The sequence below is a fragment of the Ostrea edulis genome, chromosome 9, assembly GCF_947568905.1.
Source record: "Ostrea edulis chromosome 9, xbOstEdul1.1, whole genome shotgun sequence".
Taxonomy (NCBI): Eukaryota; Metazoa; Mollusca; class Bivalvia; order Ostreida; family Ostreidae; genus Ostrea; species Ostrea edulis.
In genome coordinates, this window is record NC_079172.1 from 25,336,201 (window position 1) to 25,355,161 (window position 18,961).

Below are 18,961 nucleotides of genomic sequence, written 5' to 3' on the forward strand. Positions count from 1 at the left end.
AGACACAGTTTTAAAATTCACATTGTCTGACGCAATCTAATTACTCAATGGTATAATATAGACCTAACTGTGCAAATATCAATTATGATGATCTTTTTTCTAGGCATCAGCCTGAAGACCGAGGGAGGTTAGATAGGACCAGTGCAGGTTGAAGTGGATTTCGAGGCAACAAGGTATAACAGCAAGAGAGGTACTATTTTTTTTTTTTTGATAAACATTTGTAAAGACAATTCTGAGTATATCAGATATTCATCCTTTTTGCTATATTTAATTATATTTATCTATATTTTGAACAGGTACTCCATTTACAGTGATGATGACATATCCCCTGGACCCCCACAACTCCACAAACTTAAAAATGTTTGATCAAGTTCCGAAGATTAAAGAACTACTGCAAAATTTGGGACTGGATGAAAAACATTAATTCACTTATAAGCTCAGAGCAGTGGATGTTATACAACATACTTTAAACTAAATTGTGAATTTAAGGGAAAACAAGATCATGTACTCGTATATTACAAGTACATGCCTTTTGAAAGACAATAATATTGCATAGATGTAAAGGAAATTTCAATGTTTATTATTCTTTCTTAGATATATTAGTAAAAAATGTGCACATGATAGAATATAACTTCAATCAATGTGTTTGAATTTTCCTTGTATTTCAAAATTTAGTTGAAACATACATCATAGATACATTAATGTATATCAAATTTTTAGAAAAGTTTCATAATGGAACTAATTCACCCCCCCCCCCCCCCCCCCCCCCCCCCCCCCCTTATACATACAGTGAACATAGACCTTCACCTGGGGAAAACTTCAGTTAGTTAATGCAATATACATGTACATGCATTCTCAGTTATCCAATAGTGAGTTTTTGGTTCCATGTGAAACTACAATTAGAAATCTTAAACTTATGAAAGACACACCTATCTGTGAGGGTAAGATGACTCAGATGGACTTACATGTAGTGATCCATGGGCAGTCCATGGGTCTCTTTCCATTGATATTAATTATTTATTGAAATATGAAATGGTTATTTAAACATATTTGGTGTATTATACTGTATAGTGATATAAATTTCTATCAAAAAATATGTATAGGTAATAGATTTGGTCCAGTTATTACAAGAAATTGTATAAAAAATAACTAAATATTTAGGCAATCATTGTGAGTGCGAAAAGGTCAACTGCAATAGCACACACTATATATCATTCTTAAATGGCTCATAGAAACTTCTAGTATTGTGAGTTTGAATGCTCGATATGGTAATTTGGGAATGCTTAATCATTTAAGGTCAATAGTTTATCTCTGCTGATTGTATCTCTTAAAATTCATTTCTAGAAGGGAGGGGGTAGGGTTACAAAATCTGACATAGTTTCAGATTAAACCTCATTTGGTATATTTTTTTCTATTCAATATTTTAGATACTACTTGACTTATTGTAAAAATGAAATAAAATCAGAAATTTTATGAGCAGAATTTTGTTGTTGTCAGAAAATGTATGCCTGATAGTATTTGAGAAACGCCATATTTAGGGTAAATTTGGCCAATTGCCAAGTCGAATCATGCCAATGTTTTCCTTAGATGCATTTTGAATTTCTAATCCATGTTGATTTTTTATCTGTTTGTGTTTAATTTACATAACTATATATGACAAACAATATTTCTGGTGTCAATAAAATTTTTATTGGCTTTTGTGTTAATTTGCTCAATTTTGGCATTTTTTGCCTTTTGGGGCTGCAAAAGAGGGGATTTCAATCTCACTTTCCTCGAAAATTAACCTGATTACTTTTGTTGATTTTTTGATATGTTTTAGGATAAAGTCAAAATGTTATAATAAATAAAATTGAAAAAAATTCAATGAGCGGTTTTTTTGGGGCTAGCTATCAATAGCTACCTTAAAGAGGTTCGCACCTGACATTTGGAGTAATGTCAATTTTTTGGGAAGTGTATTTCTGATTTCTACATTAAAGGAGAATTAGGAAATTAAAAAGAAAAACTGGGGTCGCAACGCTTGTTATTGTGCTATAGTGTTCTAAACATGACCTTTTTGCACTTAAAATTTATTCAATTAAACTTGATTTTTCTGTTAGTGTCAACACAACATAAGCAACACAAATCAATCATTACATAAAATAGATACATAATCATGTCCTCTAACACTACAGATGAAAAAAGAAATTAATACTAGTAAAGGAAATAAATAATGACCTTTTTGCACTTGATATACGAAAAACTTCATGATATCAAAATTGAGAGTTTAAAAGGGCATATCAGGAGTAATGTTAATTTCTAAAATTTTACATAATTTTCAAAGTCTGGTCTTCCAATTTAAAATGCAACTTTAAAAAGTGGGGGTTGGGGATAAAAAATTTGAATTATTGGCGAAAATACTGAATTTTTATACAAAATTTCGAGTAAATTAATTAAAACTTTTTAAAGAATCGGTGCTCTGTTTGGAAAAATATATCAACCAAGTTAATAAATTACAACATTTGAACTAGTTCCAAGTCTCAACTACCTGTATCATAAATTATAAAACTGAAATACATGTATAGGGGTATAAAAATAGACGATACATTGGATGAAACAAAAATTGTAATACCATGCAGAATTAGAACTTTTTGATTAGTGAATCCTTCCACCACAAAATATAGTCCCTGACACAAACATTTTCAACTGGATAGTACGGAAGCGTATTAGTGCCACGTTTTTACTTTTTATATTTTATATAAAATTTACAGATTAAAGTGTAAATTTTACAGATTAAAGTGTAGAATATAAAATATAAAAAGTAAAAACGTGGCACTAATACGTTTCCGTAGTATAGGGTTCAGCAATAGTTGTGTAATATATTTGCACCAATGGGATCAGTATTGAACCAGTGAATACTTGGTTGTAGCATCCTGCGCAGTTGTACTCAAAATCTCAGGAGCTAACTTCCTTAAGACATTATACATTCTTAATTTACAAAAAAGATGTAAACGCTGGGTCAAAAATAAAAGTACTGTACTACAACCACTAATGATGATTACAGTCTTTAACAGTTCAAGATCAAGAATAATATCTAGCTCTAGTCCCCCCCTAGCACCAATGACTGCCTGGCAATGCCTTCCCATGGACCCACATGTCTCTAAAACTGTCTAGGGATGTTGAACATCTCTGACTGCAGAGCTTGGGCCAGTTGTTGCAGAGTCTGAGGAGGGGGTTGTCTTTCGCGGATACGCCGAAACAGTTCCTCCCATGCATGTTCGGTAGGGTTCAAATCTGGTGATTTCTATGGCCATGGAAGAACCTTTGCAAAGCATCACTTGTTATACGAGCAGTATGTGCTCTGGCGTTGTCAGGTTGGAATACTGCTCTGGGATGCTGCATTATTGGAACCACGTGTGGGTGTATGACTTCATCAATATACCGTTGAACCGTCAAAGTACTCTGTATGCAAACAAGCCAGTGCTGTCCTGTCTATATAGGGTATTGCTGCCCACATCGTAATACTATTCCCTCCAAACCGGCCAGCCTCTTGAATGCAATTTTGGGCAAAACTTTCATTTTGGTGGCTATATACTCTGAGTTTTTTTTATCAGACATCTGCAGTAAAATCAAGATTCGGCGCTGAAGCAAACTGTTCGCCAGCGTTGCCGCGGCCATCCTCTATGAGTTTCAGACCACTGAAGTCGGTTCCGGCGATGTTGTGGAGTCAAAACAATGCCACGAACAGCTGGTTTGCGCGTTCTATAGCTCATCCCAGCATCCCGTAGTCAAATGTGAACAGTCTGATCTGATATTCTACCCATCCTTGGAATGACAGATGCTGTAGATGACGATGTTGTGAATCGTTGATGAAGATGACGCAATCAGACGAAGGCGTGCTACTGACGTCACGCGTTATCTACCTGTTAAATGACGATTATTTGTTGAACCATAGTGTTGATATCTGCTCATAAGGAGAAATACGGTGCTTTGTGCAATATTGGAATCTCTTGCAACTACAAATTGTGATGCACTTGCTTACGGTCAAAACAACAGAGGATATCCGTGTTTACGGTATCTAAGTAAGAATCACGACTTGTATTTGGTTTGTCCGTTTGAGAATTTTTCACTCATGTTGAGATCTGACGTCACCAATTGTAGGAGAAGTGCCACTATTTTAGACCAACACATAGCGCTCCTGACCAAGCTGTATAGGGTTGTGATTGTGCCAACACCCATCGTGACAGAGTACCTCGGTTTTTTTAAGGTCCCACCACTCTCACTTCCAAATATCGAGCGTTTGGCGATTGCCGAAAGTGTCACTTAAGTAATAATGAAAGGATACAACCAAAATAAGGATAGGGTCTCCGTGCTGGTATTTGAGAGGACAAATCTCTGAAAATTCAAAATTTAAAAACTTTTCTGTATTTTCAGTGGGTAGTACAGGGGTCTATTGGGTTTTCAAAAGTTCAGATGGTACATTACACAACCTAGATCCGCCCTCGGGTCTCCTGTACTACCAACACAGAATCCCAGTCATTGAAAGTTGTGTAAAGAAGAGCACAAGTCATACGCAACGATTTGCCTTCTATGAGAATAGTGTGTCCAAACAGTCTTCAAATATTGCAAGATTTAGATTATAAGAATTTTAGTATGATAATATCTGTACAAAATTTCTCCATAAAAAACACGATGAGTGTAAGGATTTGGTACAATTCAGATTGATAATCGATAGAATACTGTAATCAGATAAAATACTCTCTCTTTATAGGTGAAGTATTGCTACTGTAAAATAGATCGAACACGCAAAGAAATAGTACTATCATAGATTTCAATATAACTATTTTTGGGGGTATATCATAATAGTATACATGATAAAATGTTGTTTGAATGAGAAAAGTAGTATAAATTGTTTTGGACAGTTTTACTGATTTAAAGTACATATATAAGCGTGCTATAAATACATTTCGAAACTCGTGTATTTTTTCTTCTTTAATTGTGTATATATGCATTATCTAATTTGTGCGAAACTAAACATTTTGAACGAGTGTTTGATTGATCAATCACCTCCCCGCAGACGGGTGTTCGATAGTTCAAAGACCAATTAAAACTAGGATTCTGTGAGATCTAATATTCCCACTGGAAGATTGGAAACCCATTCTTTTGATGTGCACGTGAAGTGCTAATTAAAGGTGTGCCATAGTATACTTCACGCCTTGATTCCCGTTATCCCCACCACTACTCGTCCGGTGAAGTGGAAAACAGAAAACGGTCACGCAGTCTGATTAAATAAAACTGTTCAATCACAGCATTCAAATGTTTTATCACTGGCCATATATTTCATGATTAAGACGACTTTGTCGTTAGATACAACCGAGCATACCATATTGGATAATGTAGGTCCTCGAGCAAGTATCACAAATGTCTTGGCATTGTATACACAAGACACCGGATGACTTTTCGACTAGTGAATGCTACTATAATCTTCAAAGTCTAATTACCGGTATATGACTTAATAGATCGTCCATTATTTCTGAATTCAAAATCAAAATATATAAAGATTTTAGAAGATTATGTCATATGATTATACAAATATTTTACAAATACCAACAAATAAACGGTTTCATGGTAATGATGGAAACCTGAGAAATCCCACTAAATCACGTGATCACAACTTGGCCATGTCTCACGGGAAACCATTGTTAGGAATCCTTGTTGTGATCCATTTGTAATTGGTCACAGACAAGAAGTCTTACATAGCCTTCTCATCATCTGAAACCTCAGAAAGTCTGCGGGAAATCTCCGTGTTGCGATGACAGAAGAAGCCGATCGCATCACGTCTCGATAACGGCAGACCGCGTCAACAGTCACTTTTAAGGCAGCTCCGACACTTTTGTCAAGCGTAGTATTTAAAGGGGAGTGTACCATAGTATTTATAAATCAACTGCATGTATCCGATTCATACCTTAAAATGTTACTTTTCTTTCTTGAATATTGAGTCGTTTGATAAAAAAAAAATCGTTTTGTCAAAAGTATTTTGATATCGTTCATTTCAGATTTCATTAAAGTAATTTATCAAGCAACGTATCGCTCTTATTTGAACGAAAAAGATCAAGTTTGATGGTGATCAAATACAAATAAAGTCCAATAGAACATCTGTTAGAATTTTTGTTTTCTCATTTGTATATACATACACACAAATCACCATGTCATAAAATAATATCTTAAAACTTTCACAACAATGAAATATAGTTTTCAGGAAATCGCAATCAAATGAAAAATTTTAAGCTTCCATCTTCATTTATAAAGGTGCGGTCACACGTTGTGATTTTCCTTTCATTTTTGCATTCGAATTTCTCCTTCGATTTGCTTTTCGACTAAAATCGTAACGCATTACTGCACCTTGACCTTTACAATATAATTTAGTGTGTCTATATTCGAACTCAAAATAGTGGTCCAATCTAAACAAATTTTATTCTGATATGAAATTCAACAAAAAATATTTCCTTGAAATGTGCAAGAGTGAGAAATGAATTTTGAAATTTGTGCCATGGGCAGTTTACTTTACTATTTACAGTTTACTGACTGATTATAATTGATACGATTTTGTCTTCATTTGATTGTTGTTGTTTTTTTGGGGTTTTTTTGGTTCAAAAAAAAAAATCTCGAAATCTGACAATCGTTTTAATTCTTTTAAACTTAATTATCAGAACAAGTTTTTGATGCTCAATTCTCCAGTGGGATTAATAGAATAAGTAGGGTTTTTTTCTTGACTGAAATCAATAAATAGCTGACAAAATAATTTATCAAGAAAAAAATTCATATGGAAAGCATTTAGAATGTCGGCATGTATTGTATAAAATATTTCTTGAACTAGAATAATCTACGTATTTGAAATAACATGGTATCAATATAAAAAAAAAAATCAGTCACAATTAACAATATCTTACTATATATGAATTTTAAAAAAAATGCTGGTAATGGATTCTTTTTCTTAAGATTTTTAAGAACACTTCTGTTGTAATTGACAGACTCAAAATCAAGCTTAAACAAAATGGGCGGTTACATAGGATTCGTTTCATTTCTGCACGCTCCAAGGAACAAAAGTGAAGACTTTATTGAGAGTTTAGCCTGACATCGGACCCGGAATAATTATCTTCACCATAAAACCTCTCTAACGACCGTATAAAATCGTATCGCAGAAGGTGTGCAATGTTTTTTTAACAGAATTCTGCGCCGTTTTCTTTCATGGCCACTGACCTACGCATACGTTCATTACTGGTACCGAGTCGCTCACCCACCCTCAGTCTGTTCTTCTCGTACTGACATAATTCCTCCGCTCCGTAGGTGTTCCATCAAACTTCATCATTTCGAAATTTTGATTAGCAGAGGTGAATGCTTCGAGTGCCAAATAATTACATCATGCGTTAATTTGTTAAGAAAACACGGAGATAAATTGACCTTCCGTCGAGTCTATTATCCGTCGACCTTTTTGACCTCAGTGACGATTCCAATGATCTCAAAATAAAAGTCGAACTTCCTTCCTTACTGACAATGGAACAGACGACAACTGCATCACTTCCGTTAGGAAACAAATATGAAACTCTTCAAACAAAACGATGTTACCCGCATTCAACATCAAGTACCTGATTGCAGCTAAAAATAAAATACGCGATTTTCCGAGGACTCTTATGTGACCCTGATCCTTGAAATTTCCTAGAATCATTGCCATAACTGACGAACTCTTGAACACTTACAAGAGAATAAAACACACTTCTTTAGATATCTTTTTTCTTCCTTTTCTCTGATTGTTAAACAGGAATTGACACCAGTAATCACACGGTTTGGCTCCACTAATAACACCCTGACACCCGTCCGGTCATTCCTACAAACAAATACTCTCTGATTTTCCCCTGACCTCCGTTTCCGATGGCTCCCGACGCGCGAGATTTCCCACCTTTCCTCCGGCCATGGTCAGAGTTAGTTCTTTCTGATCTGAAGAAATACTATACTGACAGATTTCACATGACCGCTGGCAATCGTGTGTTCCCCCAGTTCTTTTTTCTGATTTGTAGATAACAAAACTACTCCAATAATTACTAATTTTCCTCTCCATCTTAATATCATACATTTTCCCTAATGATTTCTTTGTTCTTCAATTCTCGTTTTCAACATGTCCTTTTTCCTAAGTTTCTAAGAAAATTGGATTATTTTGTTTTAATTTGAAAAGCTTTTTAAAAGGATAGAATTGTCTTTAAAATCAATTTAGCAGCAATTCTAAAATATGAAAATAGCCCCATCCATCATTTGATGTAATGATAATGATTTTTTTTTTAAAATGTTGATTAATTGAATAAAATGGAGAGAGAGAGAAAAAAGGAAAAGAAAACGAAGGGGAAATGCTCCGAGTTTCAGACATGTTGTTACACATAGTTTTTTTTATATAAATGATCATTTTGATTAAGATATTTTTAAAAATCGCTCATAAGAACATGATTTGGTGGAGTACACATTTCTTGAACCAAAATGATCGCCGAACATCTAAGACATCAGCCACGCTAAGGACAAAATAACATGTTTACTAAAATACATAAATCTTTATAATTCGGATGACAATAAATTACTTTTTACTTTCTTTTTATATCTCGAAATAGAATTCTATGAATGTTCCTATGAGTTGGCTAATTTCAAAGTCCCCCTTCCAATACCGGATGTCACGTGCGCTCGTCATCCATACTCCTATCTTAAGCAGAGGCACGTGCGGTCCGCCGCACACTTAAACCCTTAATTGGCATCGCCATCACGTGATAACTGGGTGTTTGCAATACTAAAATTAAAAAACTGTTTAAATCATAATGCTGTGATTTACTTCATTCTATGTATATGTCAAACTTAAATACCGAATATTGGATTTTTATTCCATTTGTATATACATGAAATAATTCAAATCAATATATACAATAAGACTTTTAAAGTGATTTAAAAACCTTCAAAGTCAATGATAGAAATTAGAAAGGTTGGATTTTAAATATACATGTATACTGAATTCCTTTCTATATATACAAAACTCTCTCTCAAACTCTCTCTCTCTCTCTCTCTCTCTCTCTCATATTTTATCCAAAACATTTATAAAAATTAAATCAAATCTAATGTTAGTATAGTAGATTAGCTTAACCAAATGTAGAGTTTGCTACACGTGTTTATCAGTAAATTTTATGTCTTTTTTCGTACTTGTATACTTTTATGTAATTCATCACTGTTCAGGGCCGTAAATTACATGGAGGCGGAGGAGGCCAACTTTTGAGCCAAAAAAAATTAAAATTTAAAGTTCATTAGAATTTATGTTGTTTCCAATAACTAAGAACATGATACCTCCCTTAAAAAGCATTCCAAATCTTTCTTTTAGAATGAGTTAGTCAAGTAACATCTTAGAAGGCCCTAGAATCAAAGATTTTGCACGAAACGTGTTCAGTGTGCACAAAATGTGCTCAGCGTCTGGGGGCCTGGGCGGCCCCCAGACCCCCGCCTAATTTCCTGCCTCCTCCAAATTGAAGGTTAATTTACGGCCCTGCTGTTGCTTAAAAATATATCTTATTTGAATATAACTTCCGTATTACCACGAAAAATATATGATTAACTCAAACAAATATTTTCAGCAAACAATCCATATTCAAGTCATATATATAATTTTATTCAAGTGCGAGTAAAATGATGTAAAATCTAGAACATTCTCAATTCATATCTTCTCTGTTATCAATACCCCTGACGAGTCTGCACAATTCTCCAATGAGTGAAAGTCCGAGTAATGTGAGAAAACTATAGTTATTGGCTGTTAATAAATTAACATAATGGCGATCCAGGAACTCCCGAATAACTATAAATGATATCTGGAGATGCAAAACAGCTTTTTCAGGGAATATCATATCCCAAGAGGTATGTCTTCAGCATTTTTAGGAATAAAAATTTAAAAAGTATATTTGCATTAAGAGAAAAATAGATATAAACGACTTTCGGAAAAAAGGTTAGAAATCATTTAGCACGTAATGAAATCAGTTAGATACTATATGACCGACATTTCTCATATTCCACGAATATTATCTCGTATAATGTTTTTACGAATCTTGTACATGCATATTGTAGTAATTAATGCTCTGAGCACTAATTTAATTTTCTTATAGCCCAGTTGGAAAAATATGTTGACTTATTTTTATGAAATAAAGCGAATTCAGTTTCATGTGCAAAAAAATTAATACATTCTAGGTGTAATTGTATTTGCACCATTCAACCCTTTGTTAATTCGGCTTATACATCAAAGAGTTTAAACAATATTCATTATCATAATTGTCATGGGTAAACAATTTGTACAAATACTTATATGGTACGAAGATATGGGAAATATATCCATCCCGCTCTCAAGGCGTTGAACATGAGATTTATGTAAGAATTACACATTTGTATTTAGAAATAAATTTCAATTTTTGAAATATACATGAGGATATGAACGTTAACATGCTGCGTGAAAAGTGTCCCGACGTGATAGGTTTGTTGTTCATACCTAATGTATTATAGAAAATAAACGTTATTTCTTATATTTAAATACTATGTACATTTTTGGGGGATAATTCCCAGTCGTTAAAATAGTCGTACTTTATTTTTCAAGATTCATACGCACATTATTCACATTCATGAGGAAATGGGATTATGGCTATCATTTCAGTTGATAAAAATATCGAAGGCAAAAAAAATTTGGAAATGTAAATATACAAGAATCAATAGTCTAGAAATTATACATAATCATGTATGTGAAAGAAATCAAACATTGTTGTATTTTGTAGAGGATATGGGATTTCGGTTTACTATGATTCATATACATGTACAGTATAACAATTAAATCGCTGAGTATATATAGGTATACTTAAGTTCAGCTGCAAACAGAATTTCAAAAACTATTCGTGTAATACTGACTAATGACATAGTGGAAGCGACGACGAATTCACATTTAAGAAATTTTACTTATAATTCGATCTATTGATTTTATCATATAGTATGAAATACTGGAAAGGACTACATGTATCTATAATGAAAACCTTCCCGAGCTCCGCAAAACTGTAAAGGAAGACCAAAGTCTTCTTATATGTCACAAATAAGATCATGTTCACATAATTTATAATTACTTACAGTACATAACTTCCAACGTGACATAATTTTTAAATTCTCACTAAATTAAGAAAAATACCGATTTTTGTTGGTGCCTTTCTCTCAGAAAATATAGTATGTACTTTGGACAAACACACTATTCTATTCTTTTACATTTGTGTACTGAAAATATGTTTATAAAATTTATCCAAGACTACGCTCAATGTCTCCTAGCAGACAAATTGCATGAAAATAGCCAATTTATTTCAAAATGTAGAATATGGCAATTTAACGTCATGTTCATGTTTATAATGTCATAATTCCGGTTTCCATAATTTGCTTTTATGAAATTAAAGATAACCACCAAGTTGCACCGTTCTTATTTCACAAAATAGACCTAATTTTGAAACAGTGTCATGTAGTTCGAGTATCGATTTTTGTGAGCATATAGAACCCATATCATACATATATATAGTCCTTTTAGAATTAGAATAAATGCAAAACGTATCATATTTCTTCACAACTGAAAACGTAGGTTAATGAATTGAAAAAGATAAAAATAAATCTATATCTATCTATCTATCTATCTATCTATCTATCTATATATATATATATATATATATATATATATATATATATTAAGTAAGTAAGTAATTTATTTATTATAGTGACATGTGTTTTAAAATACAATATTTCACAACATTTTACAAAGTACATAAATTATTGAACACCCGGTCCAAACGGACCTACATGTCACTTTGAATCAATATATATGTATAATAACATTGTATATATACATGCGAATGGTGATATAAGATTATCAATTTCTATGTAATTTTTGCTGTCTGATTTTGTAGGAAGTTTGCTGTCTGTCGTGGATAATTATAATTATATATATATATATATATATATACAAAGCACTAAAATGACCAACGACACGAACAACCAGATTGTCAAATTTTCGGGACGACCTGTCCCTTCTTCAGAACAAACGAAAAGAATTACATAATGTAGCCAATATTAACAGAATAATAACAAAAACTACATATAAATACATCTAGCACTACAGCTACACTAATCTACAAACGTATTTACAACGCAGACTACATGTTTGTTTGGTTGGTTTTTTTTTGGTTTTTTTTTTGTTTTTTGTTTTTTTTTGGTTTTTAGGCTTGCGAATCAATGGTAAAAGAATTAGGACATGCCCTATTCGTCCAAGGAGCTGATTTTGGATCAGCTCTTTGGACGAATAGGGCATGTCCTAATTCGCTCCGCTTTTAACATTGATTGGCAAGCCTAAAATCCAAAACAACATGTAATCTGCGTTGTAAATACGTTTGTGGATTAGTGTATGTAGTTTTTGTTATTATTCTCTGTTAATATTGGCCACATTATGTAATTCTTTTCGTTTGTCCTGAAGAAGGGACAGGTCGTCCCGAAAATTTGACAATCTGGTTGTTCGTGTCGTTGGTCATTTTAGAGCTTTGTATAATTTTTTTGTATTTAACCTTGTATCCATGTTGTGGATCCGACACTTGTAGGTATCGGGTGTTGTAACTTAGTGCTTATATATATATATATATATATATATATATATATATATATATATAATTTTTTTCTTCGTTAACATTAACATTTGTATGTTTTCTGAAAAAAATATTTTGTTCTTGTTCTTGTTCTTGCTACATGCATATCAACATAGAATTTGATCAATTTCCTGTTTTCACAGACAATGTACACAGAAATTGACAGTTACACTCCCTCTGGAACCCCCTATGATGAATTCTACTGCGGGTCAGAGGACAAGCAATCTGACCTTTCGAGGTCACCGCTTGGTGTTAACATCAACGCTTACCCCATGGCAACCATAGAGTTTGAACCTTTGCCGAGTGTTTTCTCGTTTCCTCCATGCACACCTACGATAAAGTAAGTACAATTTGACTTATATATATATATATATATGTGTGTGTGTGTGTGTGTGTGTGTGTGTGTGTGTGTGTGTGTGTGTGTGTGTGTGTGTTATTATGTATATTATAAATCAGCTCATTGGACGTGTCCGTAATTCGCTCCCTGGAAAACATGTTGAATATCAAGCCAAAAACAATAAACATGTAATTTGTGGTGGAAATTTTGTAGATTTGGTGTTACCTTTTTTTTTATACATATCTTATTATTTATAATCATCTTATGTAAAACATTTTCGTTTGTCCTGAAGAAGGGACAGGTCGTCACCCAAAGTTGACAATCTAATTGTCAATGTCGTTGGTCATTTCTTCAGGACGATAGAATATTTACATACAAACAAAAACTTTATAAATTAAGAAAACGTATGTTACTAGCACTAAAACTAAACTACAAAGGCTGAGAAAATATATGAATGCTTATTACATAAAAAAATATATTCACACTAGATAATGCAATATAAAATTTACAGATATCTTATTCTCCACAAACGTAGGAAGATAAAAAAAAAAATCTGTCGGAAAAAAGCTCAATGTCTGCCCCTCCTGAAGTACGTCTGTGTAATTGCAACAAAGGTTTTCCTATCCTATCCTATTGTTGTTATGATTTTTATGATAAAGAGTGTTTGTGTGCTTGAATCTTCGGTATGCAGAATCTCAAAATACAATTAGCATAAAATTTTATGATATTATTAATACAAAACGTTTAGATAGCAACAAAAGTAAATGAGTCTATCAGGTAACACGAATTAAAAAAAAGCGAAATCCTGCAACATTTCTTTTGTACAACAAGGGGCTATAAATATGATAAGGAATTCATTTATGCACCAAAAATGATGTACTGCTTTTCTTCCAAATTAAGTACATTTTTGTGCAAGAACCCCTATGCAACTCAGTTGTTATTCCCAATTTATTCAAAATGATGACGTTTTGCCGCCATGCTTGGGTTTTTTTGACATAAAATTAATATCTTTTACACAGATTTTATTTTAGAAAATATTGAGCATATGCTTGGATAAACTTCATATTTATACCGTATTTTCCAAGTATAAATGTGATATAACCCTTGTTTCTGTACAGCTACACCTTTTCTTTCCTGAAAGAAAAATGTTCACCAAAAAAAAAAAAAATACCCCCCCCCCCAAAAAAAATAAAAATAAAACAAAACAATAAACAAAAACAAAAAATTGGAACTAAAAAATAAAAATTGAGAAACTGTCACCTTTGATGCTATGTATCCCAAATGACTGTAAACATATTCAAATTATGTGAAATTGTATTGTGCAGGAACTCTTTTATGAAACAAAGAAAGATTTAGTCTTTCTTTAAAGCTCCAGAGTTTTGAGTTTTACGGAGGCCAGAGAGGTTGTATAATCTTTAACAACGAACAGTTTGCGTGGGATACAGGTTTCAATGTCCATGCATATACCCAGGCTTTTAGACATAGAAACAAATGCAGCTTAAAGATTGTTAAAAAAAGATAATTTGTATAATTATAAACAGGTACAATGTAAAAGATTTTCTCTCAAACAGACCCACAATTAGTCGAGTTGTGAAACAGTCGTCTCCTAAATAACATTAAATACCCAAATCCCGCAAACGCTGATGGTACCCAATATGACATATGTCTATTTACCTAGTATTTATCAGTATCCTAAACTCGGTAAATTAAGATACTGTTTGTTCGTTCAGAAGCGGTCCTTTAATCCGAAACTCTAACGGTGAGAGTAAGAGTACACACTGGACGCTGGGCAATATTGGATTAGATTTCACTCTGACCACACATAAACCTACCCCTTAGGCAAACTGTAAACACCGAGGTGTCATGATGACAATGGAGGATAGACACTTATATATGACTAAGGGGCTACACAGAATAAAATGAACGAGTGTTTGAAATTTTGACAAAATAAAGTTCATATCAAATTCATGTCTCATCATTCTTGTGCAAAATAAGCATGAAAATACAGTCACTGTACATTTCAACCTACATAGTGAATTATCTTGTGTCTATGGTATGTATTGAATTATCTTCTGTCTATTGTATGTATTGAATTATCTTGTATTGAATCATTTTGTATTAAATTATCTTCTGTCTGTAGTATGTAATGAATAATCTTGTGTCTATGGTATGTCTTGAATTATCTTCAGTCTGTAGTATGTATTGAATAATCTTGTGTCTATGGTATGTCTTGAATTATCTTCAGTCTGTAGTATGTATTGAATAATCTTGTGTCTATGGTATGTCTTGAATTATCTTCAGTCTGTAGTATGTATTGAATAATCTTGTGTCTATGGTATATGTCTTGAATTATCTTCAGTCTGTAGTATGTATTGAATTATCTTGTATCTATTGAATTATCTTCTGTCTATGGTATGTATTGAATTATCTTGTATTAAATTATCTTTTGTCTATGGTATGTATTGAATTAACCTCTGTCTATTGTAAGTATTGAATTATCTTGTATTGAATTATCTTCTGTCTATAGTATGTATTGAATTATCTTGTATTGAATTATCTTGTATTGACTTATCTTCTGTCTATAGTATGTATTGAATTATCTTGTATTGAATTATCTTGTATTGAATTATCTTGTATTGACTTATCTTCTGTCTATTGTATGTATTGAATTAACCTCTGTCTATTGTAAGTATTGAATTATCTTGTATTGAATTATCTTCTATTAAATTATCTTGTGTCTATGGTATGTATTGAATTATCTTGTATTGACTTATCTTCTGTCTATTGTATGTATTGAATTATCCTCTGTCTATAGTATGTATCGAATTATCTTGTGTTGAATCATTTTGTATTAAATTATCTTCTATTAAATTATCTTGTATCTATGGTATGTATTGAATTATCTTCTGTCTATAGTATGTATTGAATTATCTTCTGTCTATAGTATGTATTGAATTATCTTGTATTGAATTATCTTGTATTGAATTATCTTCTGTCTATAGTATGTATTGAATTATCTTGTATTGAATTATCTTGTATTGAATTATCTTGTATCTATTGTATGTATTGAATTATCTTGTATTGAATTATCTTCTGTCTATGGTATGTATTGAATTATCTTGTATTGAATTATCTTGTATCTATTGTATGTATTGAATTATCTTGTATTGAATTATCTTCTGTCTATAGTATGTATTGAATTATCTTGTATTGAATTATCTTCTCTCTATAGTATGTATTGAATTATCTTGTATTGAATTATCTTGTATTGAATTATCTTGTATCTATTGTATGTATTGAATTATCTTGTATTGAATTATCTTCTGTCTATGGTATGTATTGAATTATCTTCTGTCTGTAGTATGTATTGAATTATCTTCTTCTATGGTATGTATTGAAATATCTTCTTTTTAGGGCATTATTGAATTATCTTCTGTCTAGTGTATATATTGAAGTCGTTTCAAGTTCATGAATTGTTGCTGGACAGTGCTACCCGATCCGTAGTGAATTAAACCAATTCACTTATTTCCAATATTGGTGTAAACATGTATTTTAAACACTAGAGATATTTCTGTCACTTTACTAAAGTATTTTCATAACATCTCTCTCTCTCTCTCTCTCTCTCTCTCTCTCTATATATATATATATATATATATATATATATATATATACATACATACATACAAATATACATGTATCAACAAAATGACTCAACGACACGAGCAACGAACTACACTGCAGACTACATATTTTTGGTTTTAGGCTTGCCAATCAATATTAAGTACAGAGCGAAATAGGACATGCTCTATTCATCTAAAGGGCTGATCAACCCTTTACAAGTTTAAAAACGCAATCCATTTCTGTTTAAATTTCTAAATGAATCATTTCATTTTCAGAGAATTTTCAGTTTTTAAAGAAAAGTCCCAAGACATCGCAGATGCCCTCTTATCTCTGAAAAATGCAGTGGTCAGGCCCGGATACAGCGGTCAGTTATCTCCGATATCCTCCACAATGCATTTGGGACCTGGCAACGGCAACAATCCAGTCCAACCCACAGTGACGTATCATAACGGCCCATTTCATCCGGGAGTTTACCCTCAACAAAATTCAAATCAGTTTACTATGCAGCAATATCCGGGCACTGACTCACAACAGAACAACATGTTTCCTGCTATGAGTGTAAACGTTAGCATGAGTATGAATGTTGGTGTTCCTCATGGCGTTCCTCATAACATGGGCAACAACCAGTATTCGGTCCAGCAGTGGTCTGGCAACCCCGCCCCGCCTAGATCCGCCACGCCACCTCCTTACCAATATAATCAGTACAGTCTCCCACCAGTGTCACCTCAGTATAACACTTCGTCTGCGAACCAGTATGCCAATCCATACTCTCTCAGTCACGAAATGAGACCCTTCCCACCCCCCGATACAAGGAATTTTATATACAGGCCAACAGAGAATTATAAGGAAGCCGCTCGTCTTTGTGCCGTTACGCAGTGGAAACGGGCTAAATTTCTTGGAAATCGTCACAGTAACATACAATGTGAATCCAACAAAGTTAACTTGTGTCGAATTTGTGGGAAAACTTATGCTCGACCGAGTACCTTGAAAACGCATCTACGAACACATTCTGGGGAAAAACCCTACAAATGTCCTACTTGTAGTAAATCCTTCTCACAAGCAGCAAATCTGACGGCTCACACACGCACACACAGTGGCGAAAAGCCTTTCCACTGTCCTATGTGTGACCGGAGATTCTCCCAAAGTTCTTCTGTAACAACGCACATGCGCACACACAGCGGAGAACGTCCGTATAGATGTAGGTTATGCAAAAAAGCTTTTTCGGACAGTTCTACTTTAACAAAGCATCTGAGAATTCATTCCGGTGAGAAACCTTATCAGTGTAAACTGTGTCTGTTGCGCTTTTCGCAATCCGGTAACCTTAACCGGCACATGCGCGTTCACACTAGCAACGTCTGACACTCGTAGACACGTCAACAAATGTGACAAAATCTCAATGTTTTCCTCAAGCCCGAAATACTGATGTATGCTTCTGTGTTGTACCAAATGTGCATAGTACTTGCCTCTCTAATAAATTCATTAAAATATTTGTCATCGCCAAAACGCTCGGCATCAGGTGTGAATGTCACGGGTCTTAAAAACGGTTGCCCCGTGTCATAGTAGGAGTGGCACGCTAAAGAACCCTCACTGCTCAATGGCCGTAAGCACCGAGCATAGGCGTAAATTTGAAGCCCTTTACCGGTCTTGGTGACGTCTCTATATGAGTGAAAAATTCTCCAAAGAGACGTTAAACAAGATACAATCAATCAGTCATAAATTTCTTTCAGATTTACATTGTGATCTTCTGAAACTTCTCTTTTTGGGCTCAGATTCCAGCATGTAACATGAAAGGTGAAGATAACGAACAGTGATCAATCTTTTAAATCCTATAAAGAATACAAAATAGATACTTTGGCAAACACGGACCCCTGGATACATCAGAGGTGGGATCAGGTGCCTAGGAGGAGTAAGCATCCCCTGTCGACCGGTCACACCCGTCGTGAGCCCTATATCCTGATCAGGTAAACGGAGTTATCCGTAGTCAAAATCAGTGTGCCAAGAGCGGCCTAACAATCGGTATGAAACACGTCAGACAGCATATGAACCAATGATAGGTTGTATTGACGAACTAGATCGTTATAACGACATAGAATTTGCAAAATTCTGACTTCAATCGAGATTGTTGAAACTCTTGTACCATCAACTTGTCAGTAGCTTGCCTCGATTTAAAAACTGACTATACGCAGAATAAGCTCTTGCATATAGAATCAGTTGAGAGATATAAAAACCATATGCAGGTGATAATGGAATATTGCTACATAAATATGGGAAGTTGACGATGGAGAAGCTGAAATCATCCCGTTTG

At 33.6% G+C, this 18,961-nt stretch overlaps 1 protein-coding gene and 1 long non-coding RNA gene across 2 annotated transcripts; both read left to right on the forward strand.

Annotated features, from left to right (window-relative positions):
* Window positions 1–9: 9 nt before the first annotated feature.
* LOC130050109 (uncharacterized) lies at window positions 10–1,695 on the forward strand. The gene is made up of 2 exons (XR_008798509.1): window positions 10–190; window positions 297–1,695. It is a non-coding gene; the product is annotated as an uncharacterized LOC130050109 (long non-coding RNA).
* An 11,051-nt stretch (window positions 1,696–12,746) lies between these two features.
* On the forward strand, window positions 12,747–18,103 carry LOC125658766 (protein glass-like). Its single transcript, XM_048890161.2, has 2 exons — window positions 12,747–13,038; window positions 16,932–18,103. Exons 1-2 carry the CDS (start codon window positions 12,845–12,847, stop codon window positions 18,013–18,015), a joined length of 1,278 nt encoding a protein of 425 aa, XP_048746118.2. The 5' UTR covers window positions 12,747–12,844; the 3' UTR covers window positions 18,016–18,103.
* The last annotated feature ends 858 nt before the right edge of the window (window positions 18,104–18,961 follow it).

Coding starts and splice junctions, on each gene's coding strand:
- LOC125658766 (XM_048890161.2), top strand. CDS start 12,845: ATGTACACAGAAATTGACAGTTACACTCCCTCTGGAACCCCCTATGAT. Junction 13,039..16,931: donor CCATGCACACCTACGATAAA/GTAAGTACAATT, acceptor TTTCATTTTCAG/AGAATTTTCAGTTTTTAAAG.